We start from the raw sequence: 11661 nt of genomic DNA on the forward strand, positions 1-11661 counted from the left end.
ATTTTCAAAAGGTATTACAAGCTATTTGACTGAGAAAAAACTGCACAGCATTGACTTGCAGGTAGGGTTTTTTTGAGACTTTTGGTTTTAAATTGCTTAGAGGTTTGAAAACAAAATGATAGTTTCCTGGTGCCCCTCAAAGCCTTGTTGAGGAGAAAGGAAAAAGATTTTTAAAAAGCAGGGTTTATTCTTTGTAGATATTTGCTGACATCTTTTGGCCAACGTGGAACATTGTAGGAGGAACAGAAAAAGTGGTAGTACTTTAAAATGTCCGCAAAACGGCAGCATAGTCCAAATACCATTTCCATATGATGGGCGAAGAAAACAAAAGCATCTACGTCACTTCATGTTTTCGCCCCGCGACATCCTGCAAAAATACACCAAAAGCGACCATCTAGCCATGCTGTAACAAGTCCAATTATCACCTTCTGCTTTGGATCCAACAAAAGCGTCGTCTTGAACGTGGTATTTGGGACCGAACGTCGCCATGCTGTGACAGATCGGACTGGTAGATTGTTTTAATTCGTGTAAGTTTCCAAATCGGTGTTCGGATAATGGCTGTTTTCACAAGTCAAATCACATGCATTGGTGATCTCTTTGTTTTGTTTTTGCTTAGTTCTGATCTCTGATCTTAAATCAAAGCATTATTTACGATCGTGAAGAGCTAAAGATTTTAAATGAAAGCATTATGTGCGATCTTGTAAAGCGATGGTTAAGGCTATGAGACAATGAAACTTACTGTTGACAGTTTGTGTTAACATGTCAATTGCCACTGTTGTTCAAGCATCCTTCAAAAATCGGATGATTCCAATGAGAATTAAACATCGCAAATACTTTGGATGTGTCTAGATCTATGGTGTCGCACATGGAAGCATCCACCAAGCCTGGCTGCAACCAGGTGGCTGATGTGGTCTTCGTCATTGAGGGCACTGCCAACCTGGGACCCTACTTTGAATCCCTCAGGAAGAATTACATCCTTCCAGCAATTGAGTAATACCATCATCATTTCCTGCTTGGCTATCTATAAATGCACTTTATTCATGCACAGTATCTCTTCAGGTATTTCAACGGAGGACCGCCTGCAGAAACTGACTTTGGAGGCGATGTGAGGGTTTTTTTTAGAGGTAATGTCATTTTGTAAGGAACAAAATTTACCATTTTTTTGTTCCTTTGACCAGTATGGAGGGACCCAATATGGCCTGGTGGTTTTTAACACGGTGGATTGTGCCCCCGAGTCGTACGTCCAGTGTCATGCTCCAACCAGCTCAGCGTTCGAATTTGTGTCCTGGATTGACAGCATCCAGTGAGTCCCACTTGAAACTACATGTGTTCTATGTTTAATGACAGGTATTTTAAGTTTTGGCTCATTTTCATACACAGGTTCATGGGAGGAGGTGCAGAGAGTTGCAGCTTGATCGCTGAAGGCCTCTCAGTGGCCTTGCAACTTTTTGATGACTTCAAGAAGATGCGGGAACAAATGTGAGTGAATTGTATGGTCTTTTCAGGCATGGTTGTCTTGTCGCAATTTTAGTATTGGATCCTTACCATTTACAGGTGATAATTACCCTTTTCTGACCATGAATGGCATTGATCTGTTTTGTGCTTATGTTATACCCTCACTCAACATGTTCACCATTGTTGTCATTTGTTAATTTTTTTTTCTCTTGGTTGAATGTGGCTTTTTGTCTTGCCATCCCAGAGGTCAGACACACAAAGTCTGTGTTCTGCTGTGCAACTCTCCACCGTACTTGCTTCCCGCCGTTGAAAGCGTCAGCTACACAGGCTGCACCGCCGACAACCTGGTTAAAATCATTCGAGATGTAAGTTGGCCAAAGACTTGTAAGCCACAAGATGTTCCAGTTTGTGATTTTTTTTCTTTTCCAGAGAGGGATCCATTTTTCCGTGGTGGCCCCAAGAAAACTGCCTGCATTGAGAGCTCTGTTCGAACGGGCCTCTCCGGTGGGGGGCGTGGTAGAGCCTCACCCGGACTACAGCCAGGACATGGTGCTGGTCAGGGGAATTTCACTGCCTGGTAGGTCTCATACATTTCATATTTGTTGTACAGTTGATGGCTAATATTTTGTCCACATATAGCGGTGTCGTCTTCTGTCGGTCCCGGACCCCTGAAGCCTGTCCTGCCGCCTCAGCCATTGGCCGTCAATCAGGCTCTGGTGGGAGCCTCCCGGCCCCCTCCTAACATGAATACAGGCCATCCTTATCAGGTAGGTGGCCAGGAGTGGGTGTTTTAATTGGTGGCCTTTTGAATTTGGCCGCTGTTCAAACAGCGCCCCCGTTGTTGCCCGGAGTGAAATGCTTGACGTCTTCTTAATCCGCTTCTTTACAGAATCCGGCCACCATGACTGCCGCTCAGGTGGCTGCGCAGATTGTGGAGGCAGCCAAAGGCCAGAATAACCGATGTGAGTTGCCAGATAATTATGCACATATGTGTTTTTGCCAAATTTCCTTTTTTTGTGTGACAACATGGTCACAACAATTACAATACCTGCACAAGATTCAAGCTTATTTTATTACTGTTGCATTCTTTGTTAGTAAATCAGCTTTTGAAGGATTATTTTCAGTCTGAGTGTCCTAAACATACAAGTACAGTACATACTACGTCCTTGATCACGTACAAATTGAAGAAATTTCATCCTGTCTTCTCTAGTCTCAAGTTTGGTCAACACAGGCCCGGCATTCGCCGGCCAGCCGGGCATGCCGTCACTGTCGGGGGTGAAAATCAACCAGCCCAACATCTCTACCGTCACCACGGGCCCTGGACCCATGATACCGCAGCAGCCGGGCATTCCCAACCCGCAGCAGCAAGCGGGGCTTCCACCTCCAGGCCAGCCACCACCCAATCAGCAGCCGCAGCCCACTCCTCAGCAGCAGCCGCCCCCTAACCAGGCTGGGCCGCCCACCGTGCAGCCCAATATGGTACCGTCTCTCTGCAGTTGTGCGAAATGTGCGTGGGCAGTGTTTAAACGAGCATTTTTTTTAAGGCGGGAGTGCAGGCATCGCAAGTCAACCCCAATCCAATGGGGCAGCAACAGGGCATGGCCAACAAGATTGTGGCGTGGAGTGGTGTGCTAGAGTGGCAAGAGGTAATTCATCTTGCTCAGAGTTTTTACATTGTACACTACAGCTACCATATTTTGCTGTCTAATATACCCAGGTATATTAAATGATGTTTGCTTTTTTGAGCCTCCCGTTTGTGCGCCATTTAATATACCCCAGCCGTTTAATATACCTGGGTATATTAAATGGGGGGTTTATATTAAACAGCAAAATACTTGAAGTCACTAATTCTAATTTTGAAGCCAATCAAAGTGCCAGACACAGACAGAAGTGGAGTGACATGAAAAATAATGTAATTATTCATCAATACACATTTGAGACAGAGAGTGGGGAGGGTCTTTTTTTTATTGGATGAGAGTACACGCAATTGCTTTTGTGTCTGGGTTTTTTAACTCGAATCTATGGACAATGACTTGTCTTTAAATTCAAATGCTCAGGATGGGGAAGGCATTTTGAAATAAAGAAAAGCATCTATTCAAGAAAAAGTAGGAATGTACAATTATAAGTTTTGTTTTAAATCTATTCAACTTAAACGTACTGCAACACATATTGCTTGATAGAATATAGTGTGCCATGCATTGACTGGTCCGCTAAACACACTGTCTTCACACATGCACCTGAAATAGATTAGTTTTGTGAAATCTTTCACCTCGTGACTTCACAGATAAGTGTTGCTGTTGAAACACCTTTTTTTCCCCCCTACCACAGAAACCCAAAGCCACTTCCATGGATTCCGCTACCAATCTGACACGCTCCCTGCCATGCCAAGTGCAGGTCAACCAGGGGGAGAACTTGTGAGTAAAGCACCCGTCGCCTTTTACCACCCGTTTGTCGCTAATAGGTTTTTCTTTGCAGGAACACGGACCAGTGGCCGCAAAAGCTCATCATGCAGCTCATTCCGCAGCAGCTTTTGGTGGGAGCAACTATTTCAGTTTAGTCGTTGTGGCAGCTCATTTGGTTGTTGTTTTTGACTGTGTGACTCACTCTTTTTGCAGACAACGTTAGGCCCGCTGTTCAGGAATTCGCGAATGGTTCAGTTTCTCTTCACCAACAAGGACGTGGAGTCGCTCAAAGGCCTCTACCGCATTATGGCAAATGGTTTTGTAAGTTTCAGTGACATTCATCTATCAGCGTCAATAGCAACCAATGCATTAATCCTGCATTTAATTGATAAAAATACATTTTGCCATAACTGCATTACATTTTTCATTTTTGACATTCATTAATTCATTCATTTTCACAAAGATTGCATGTTTTTTCAGGTTATTCAATTAAAAACAAATCCTGCACAACATTTAAAAGCCTTTAATGCACCAATGAAGGATGTTTACCCATTACAGGCTACTCGTTTAACTTAGTGACTGCATTCCAAATGGAGAGTGACAGTACTTTTGTACACCAATATAAAATATGTATTAAGCAGAGTTGTAAATCCAGGATCTCAAAGCCCAAAAATAGCTTAGGGATGGCTTCTATCTTCAAACTTAATGTGCTATTGTACTTGATTCTATTATTTGAGCGCAATATCAATACTAAGGTTGATATTGATTAACATTGTCAACCTTCACTTTTTCCTAGAGTGCATTCTTTTATACAGATTTCCTGGTAGTATTGTGAGATAGTGATTCACTATGTCACACAATGGCTATAACAGTGCCTCATTAAAAAAAAAAAAGTCTTCCACATCAAGCGTATATGTAAAATACATAAAGTAACATTTTTCTTTCCTCATTAAAATAATGCGGCGTATTTGTCCGAGTGACTTGACCTTTTTTCTCCATCTTCATCTGCGCCCCCAGGCCGGTTGCGTTCACTTCCCGCACACCACATCGCCGTGTGAGGTCCGCGTCCTCATGCTGCTCTACTCGTCTAAGAAGCGCATCTTCATGGGCCTCATCCCCAATGACCAGAGCGGCTTCGTCAATGGGATCCGGCAAGTCATCACCAACCACAAACAGAGTCATCGCGCGGTGAGTGCTAACGGAGGCGGCGGTCTAGTGGAGCAGAAATATAGATGATGAGGAGGAGTTGACGCAGATGAGTGCCAAGGGAGGTGGCTGTTGTTTAAGCCTTGCTTCGGCGCGGTATTAAACCGCAGCCCTGTCATGTGTAGACCGATGTCACTCGTTTTTTTATTATTGCAGTGACACTATTGGTAGTTGGTGACATCTCTGGCTAAAATCTCAATCTTGCTTTTTCAAGGCATTAATTGAATGACAGTTTTTTAGTTTATGTACAGTATAAAGGCCAAATTCCTGTTTTCCTTTTTCTACTATTGCGCAACCGCCCCTAAATCTTCGTTAACCAGTCTACCATCACTTTAGAGTTTCTAGTTGTCAGTCTGGGCTTGCATGCAACCACAATTAAAACTAGAGTAGCAACTTGAGAGAGTACCCTTTCACCTCAGCTGCCAAACTCAAAGTATCGCCATTTTTATTAGTGAGCTCCCTTTTTAATTAGGGAGTAAATAAGATAATTCATTATGGGCTATAGAAAAATTCCTTTCTTGACCTCTATGACCTTGAAACTTTGATCCCTCCACCAAAATTTAAAATTGAGTTATAAATCTTTAGTAATTTTTCAGGTTGTCATTTTTTGCCAATAGTGAAAATTTCAATTCATTTTGACAATATGACTACTAATATGTATTGTAAATTAGGGTGAGGAGAGGTTTTCAAGTGACATGAATTTTTCTGGCATCCCTTAAATGAGGCAAAACTCCCCAAAAATGAACTCTTCTAAAAAAATCATGTTAGGCCCTGCCCCATCTTTTCTTAAGCAATGTTCAAAAAGTACTGTATGCCAGTCCTCCAGTCAAGCAATGTTGAAAATGATGAGATTAGACAAAGCTAAAGTTGGACGGCTATGAATAATGGAGTGCGGGTAGCGCAGATGTCACATATATTACATGAGATGTGGCGTACGCGCAGTGTGTCAATCCACAGGGACGCAACTAGACCCCCTCCTTTGCCCCCCACGTCTCCCTGATGGAAATAAAAGCACTTCCTTTTGCTGCCTCATTTTTGGATACACTTTTGCCAGAGGGAGCAAGACATTCATGAATGAAGCTTCCATTTTATCCCCATTGGCAATCACAGGCAGTTATAGAAGCTAAATGTGTTTGCACCAAGTGAGGAACCAATTAATTTTGGAGCCATTTAAAAGTTACTCTGTCCAAGATAGATCTTCACCAATCACCAATTTGTAAAAATATTATTTTTCAGGCTAAAATGTTCCCTCAGCTTCATTCCCCACTTTTTTTTAACACATGTAAATTTAATTTTATCGCGTGAAAAACTGCACTGTAGCAGAGAATAACTGGCCATGTTTTATTCTACTGATTGTTTTCGTGGTGGTTGATGTCGACGGTTGTTGTTTAGTCATCCTGCTAATTTAACATCTGGACAAAGTGCGTCTGCGTCTTTGAGCATTTAGAGTCTGCAGAAGACATGAAACAATAATGATGATGATTCCCTTTCCCGTTGCCTCTGGTGTATCATCTCATATTCAGTGTTGCATCGCTAATAAAGTAAGTCACGGCCGCAGCAATCTTCAGGCGTAATTAAAATTTCAATTTGCAGCCAGTCGCCAGGACGGGCTCGAAGGGACCATACGCTTCTCTCTTAGCGAGCTGTGTTTTTCCCTGGAAAGTGCACGCGACATTGCAAAGCTGCCACTTTTCTGATAGCTGGAGCGTGTTCAATGAGTTGAAATGAAGCTTTTAGCACTACTTCTGTCTGACTTAGTGAAAAACCCTGCTGAAATTAGCTACCTCCTTCTGAATGGATTTTGTTGGTTGCATGACAATATTTTTAACTATCCTAAAGAGCTGAACCTATTGTTTAAGGATTTTTGTCTCATTGGAACCTTAAATGGACCCTCCACACCACAAAGTGGCAATTTATGTGCTACAAGTCTTTGATTCCATTGGTCCAATTCCTTTTTCTTGATAAATTACCCTTTTTGTGGTAAATATATAAATATTTTTTCATTTTAATCAATAAATATTACATTTCAGACTTATTTCATATGCAATTCATTTTTGATAGTTTGCTATGAATTGCAGTTAATTCCTTTTGGATAAGTTTCATTACATTTTAATCAATGGGATTGAAATATATTTTTACTCATGAATAAACATCATTTTCCTTTTTTAGTACAATAAATATTGGATTAGTTTTTTTTTTTTTTTAAATGACGCATTCTGTTTGAGGATTAAGAACATTAAAGGTTCTGCAACATTTGGTCTTGAATTAAATACAAGTGAGAACGTGATCACTGTATTGAAAACGGCATTCCAAGTGACTCCTTTTTAATTTTTGTGTTGATGCAGATGGGTGGCGGTGGCGGTCCTATGCAGCCTGGTCAAGTCCCTCCCAACCAGAACTTCCTCAATCGGCCCCCTGGTCCCATCCCCGTCTCCCACGGCAACGTCCAGCAGCAGGTTGGTCACAAAGACTGCAAAACCACTCGCTCACTGCCTGGTGCTGCACGTACTCCCGCTCCCTTCTTTTAACAAACTCTTTGGTTCTTCTTCACAACACCACCAAAAACTTCTTTCCTCCTCTTCCTCTCATCCTTTTCCTCCTCTTCAGTCGGTGGTGGTGGGCATGCCCCCTGTTAGTCAGGTCGGTATGATGGAGGAGCAACAAAGACAGAACAACATGGTGAGAGATTGTTACATGTACACCACAAGTCATGTGCCTATTAACTACATTGCTAGACGTCAATTCATTTTGTCTAGGAGGGCTTCATCTGTCCCCCTAAATTGGACATGTAGCGCCATTAATGGCAGCTAGTGAGTTAAATAACTTACTCCTAAAGTAGGATAACATCGAGAGCTTTATAAACATAACACAAATAACATCTTTTGTGGCTGAGACTTTTAAGTTCCAACGTATTCTGCTATGCATGTCAACACACTTAAAAATGCATGTGGTCTTTGTGAATGTATAAAGTAGTGAAAATATTACACCTGAGTGTAAGTAATACATGTGAACTTTGAACTCAGATGAACATGCGAGCCGCCGGACCCAACGGCCAGCAGCCGCCCGTCAGCGGGGCGCCCCCCAATCAAGTGACGCAGGGTGGACAAGCTCCACCCCAGGGGTCAATTCTCCGTTTAGCCAACCCTGGGGCCAACCCGCAACTACGCAGTCTTCTCCTCAGCCAGCAGCAGCCGGTAAGCACGCCTCCACCATCGCCATCGTCTGAACCGTGAGCAAGTGTCAACTTTGTGGTTGCCCCCCTTTACAGCAAGGTGGCGTGGCCCACATGCCCGGGATGATGTCTCACCAGGGACTCGGACAGCAGATGGTCCACTCTGCGCCGGGAGGGGGCAATCAAATGCAGGCGCAGTGGAGGCAGCCCATGCCAGGTGAACCTCATTCGTTTATGTTTTTCTCTTGTTCTAATACATGTTAGTTACTGGAATTCACCTATGTAGCATTCATTTCTGACCAGGTAAACAAAAGCAGTCCATTTAAAATGAATGAATAAATCATCGTGGCAATGGCGAAAAAAAAACCTAATAGTCCACTTTACCTAGACTTCCCAGTTTGGGTCTTCTGCAAATCCTTCCCAGTAATTATTCTAAATATTCTAGAATCTTGGTGGGATTAAATTGTGAATAGTCTCAACTTGTTCTACTGTAATGGCACCAATGGTGATAAAATCCCTAATAGTGCCTAAACAACTTATTTATCATCTCAGCTTTATTGTACCAAAGTGAAAACATTTTCATTTTTATTTTTGAAGCTCTACTTTTTTTTTTTAATACTTTATTTTTCATTTTGACAAGATACTTAATTGGGTAACATGTAACATTCAGCACAACTTCATCTAGAATCTACATGAACAAATAGTTATTTTTTTCACTAATCTACTTTTTAGCCTGCACTCTTCAAAAGAAAAACTTCAGCTGAAACTTAACCATTATAACAGCTCTTGCTTTCTCAGAGTAATGTAACATTGAGAACAATCGGGAGCTACAAAAGGTATATAAAAGTGACTGATGGACAAAGCACACAGGGTTTAAAGTAATCTGATGAATATCAAGTCTATTTTTTCATATATATATATTACATTACAAATGTATTTGTTATCAGCAGTCAAAATATTTGTATACATATTCAGGTCAAATGATGATGTCTGGAGCTCAGCGGGGGGCTGTACCCCAACCTGGAATGCCCCAAGTGTCCAGCGTCATGGAGGATGAAATCCTCATGGACCTCATTTGAGGGAACTTTGGGAGCAAGTTGGAACCCACAATCACGTTGTCGCTTTCAGGACTTTTGTATTTTTATTTTTTGGACATGATTAAGGAGCAAATGACAAGCAGAGCGAGTGTGCACACGCAGGAAGTAGAAGCTTCAAGTAACCTTGGCTAGGTGTTGAACACTCATTTCCTGAAATAAACGCAGTACACTGTGTGCTTTTTTCCCCTTGTTCGCAGCCAAACGGTGTCAGCGTGTTCATTTTAAGCGCTCCAATATGTCGCTCCCTCCCGCCTGCCGCTTGTGGCCAAGTAGCTCTACCAGATGGCGTCGCTCGGCCGCCAACCGAGCCCAGCAGGAAGTGACGTTGCCTTCCGTTACCAGGGAAACGGTTACTAGGAAACGGCAACAGTGGGCTCTTGTTTTGTCAGCCGCGCCCGGGCCCCCTCACGAGGTTCCCCGGTCTTGACTGAAAACGCCATCCTTATCAAGTCCTCTGGGTACCACACCTTACCCTTTACATCCCTTCATTTAGGACCCCTTTTAGTCCCTCCCCCCATTTACCTATTCTGTGCCATTGACGGCAATAGATGTCCAATCTTCTTGAGATTGTAGTGATCATTTCCTGACTCCCATAGCTAAGCCCATCTGTTGGACCTGCTAGCAATATCCCACACACTAAGCCACTTCTCCTTTACCAGGCCGTCTCACTAATCCCCCAAACCAGACCCCTTGCTGTTCATTCTTTAATAGGCCCACTAACTAGACCCTCTGACTAAGCCCTCATCTTGCGCCCCTCAAAAGCCTTTTCATGTCAGATCTTGCTAAACCAGCAGTGTGCAACCCATTCCACAAAGAACTGCAGTGGGTACAGGTTTTCATTCCAGCCCATAATGACAAGTGCAATCAGTGGATTACAGACAGGTGCTTCTTGTTTTCTGCAGAAATCTCATTGGTTAACAAGCACATTGCTCAGAATCACTGCATACAGTTTGTTTGGCCCATGTTAGTTAACATTTTTAACCTGGATCCTACCTGCAAAACAACATAAAATAAACCCCTGGATGCACTGTAGTAGCCACTATAACTCTCCCAGTGATCCCCATTTACTTTGGTAAGTACATTTCTCTAGCGCATCCATATTAGAAACCCCTTACTAATTACCTTCACTAAGTAATCCTCACCATCTTACCCTCTCAAGCCCCCAATACTAAGTAGTCCTCAATGGGCAGTTGCTCTTTAATCACCAGCAGGTCCCTGGGAGCCCGTCTCGGCGTCGCTCTCTCCTACGTCTCCCTTTTCCGTTTGGCCGCCTCCGTCTTTCTGCCCCCGTCGCTGTTGGCAGCTCCGTCTGCGCTCCTACGCTTTGTTATGATAAGATGTTGTCTGAGGCTCCTTTTACACTGGATGTACTGTTATGGCAACTTTCAAGTCTGGTGTTTTTTTTTCCTTTTCTTTTCTCACTAATTTCTGAACTGCTTTATCCTCACTAGGGTCGTGGGGGTGCTGGAGCCTATCCCAGCTGACTTTAGGCATGAGGACACAAGGTGACAAACAACCATTCACGCTCACACTCATACCTGGGGGCAATTTAGGGTGTCCAATCAGCCTACCATGCATGTCTTTGGAATTTGGGAGGAAACTGGAGTACCTGGAGAAAACCCATGAAGAACCAGGGAGAATATGCAAACTCCACACAGGTGGACCGACTTGGATTTGAACCCAGGTCCCCCACTGTGGGGTCAATGCTCCAACCACTCATCCGCCAGACTGCCCTTTTTTCTACCTTATAACTATGTCTTAAATGGCTACATTTCCCATTTTTTTATTCCATATTCTCTGCGATCATATCGATAGTTTTGACTTATGAGCCAAGGTGTTTTCTTTGTCTCCCATTCTCTTCACGTGTTTCTTCCACACTTCTTTGATTGGGTGCAACAGATTCAGTTGACGTGGGTGAAATATGAGCGCAATCGCGAGGCGGCCGAGTATGAGGGTTCCCAAAAGACAAACGGCCAAATGAAGACAAACTGCGCTCTCGCTTTATTGCTCTTTTTCTAAGAAACCATTTTTAGTCACTGACAAAGTGACAAGAATCTGTTTGCTGGGATTCTGACTTGAGTATCTTTCTTATAGGTAGCCCCATTCACACCACCTGTCCAATTTGTGTTTTTTCAGTGACACTGAAAAAGGGCCATTCACCTCCTTCTGGTTTGACAGCAGCTTTATGCCGATTTCACCAAATAGGGATAACATGTATTTTCTACACGACTAGGATCTTTGTGTAAAACTACAGGTTAGGCCCTTTCACACGACTAGTTAGAGGATTTTGTTTTGGTTTAAATTTCTGACCACGTTCAGTTCATTCAAG

General features: G+C 43.0%; 1 protein-coding gene across 2 annotated transcripts; it reads left to right on the forward strand.

Annotated features, from left to right (window-relative positions):
• The first annotated feature begins 415 nt into the window (after positions 1 to 415).
• Positions 416 to 9528, forward strand: med25 (mediator complex subunit 25). 2 transcript variants are annotated; one of them, XM_077735381.1, is made up of 20 exons: positions 416 to 527; positions 850 to 990; positions 1060 to 1105; positions 1179 to 1303; positions 1381 to 1479; positions 1700 to 1820; positions 1885 to 2032; positions 2095 to 2222; positions 2345 to 2417; positions 2666 to 2934; positions 3000 to 3101; positions 3784 to 3869; positions 3931 to 3988; positions 4071 to 4178; positions 4875 to 5045; positions 7409 to 7519; positions 7671 to 7742; positions 8087 to 8257; positions 8332 to 8452; positions 9211 to 9528. In XM_077735381.1, the coding sequence occupies exons 2-20, from the start codon at positions 854 to 856 to the stop codon at positions 9312 to 9314; spliced, it is 2250 nt and encodes a 749-aa protein (XP_077591507.1). In that variant the 5' UTR covers positions 416 to 527; positions 850 to 853; the 3' UTR covers positions 9315 to 9528. The 2 variants fall into 2 exon arrangements, with proteins under 2 accessions (XP_077591507.1, XP_077591508.1); XM_077735382.1 differs by lacking the exon at positions 7671 to 7742.
• Positions 9529 to 11661: the final 2133 nt, after the last annotated feature.

The sequence above is a fragment of the Stigmatopora nigra genome, chromosome 15 (genome assembly GCF_051989575.1).
Source record: "Stigmatopora nigra isolate UIUO_SnigA chromosome 15, RoL_Snig_1.1, whole genome shotgun sequence".
NCBI classification, from domain to species: Eukaryota; Metazoa; Chordata; class Actinopteri; order Syngnathiformes; family Syngnathidae; genus Stigmatopora; species Stigmatopora nigra.

Bases quoted from the DNA above. Each gene is read 5' to 3' on its own strand.
- med25 (XM_077735381.1), top strand. From the start codon at position 854: ATGGTGTCGCACATGGAAGCATCCACCAAGCCTGGCTGCAACCAGGTG. The intron at 7,520-7,670 runs GTTGGTCACAAA...CCTCCTCTTCAG, and splicing joins ACGGCAACGTCCAGCAGCAG to TCGGTGGTGGTGGGCATGCC. The intron at 8,258-8,331 runs GTAAGCACGCCT...CCCCCTTTACAG, and splicing joins TCCTCAGCCAGCAGCAGCCG to CAAGGTGGCGTGGCCCACAT.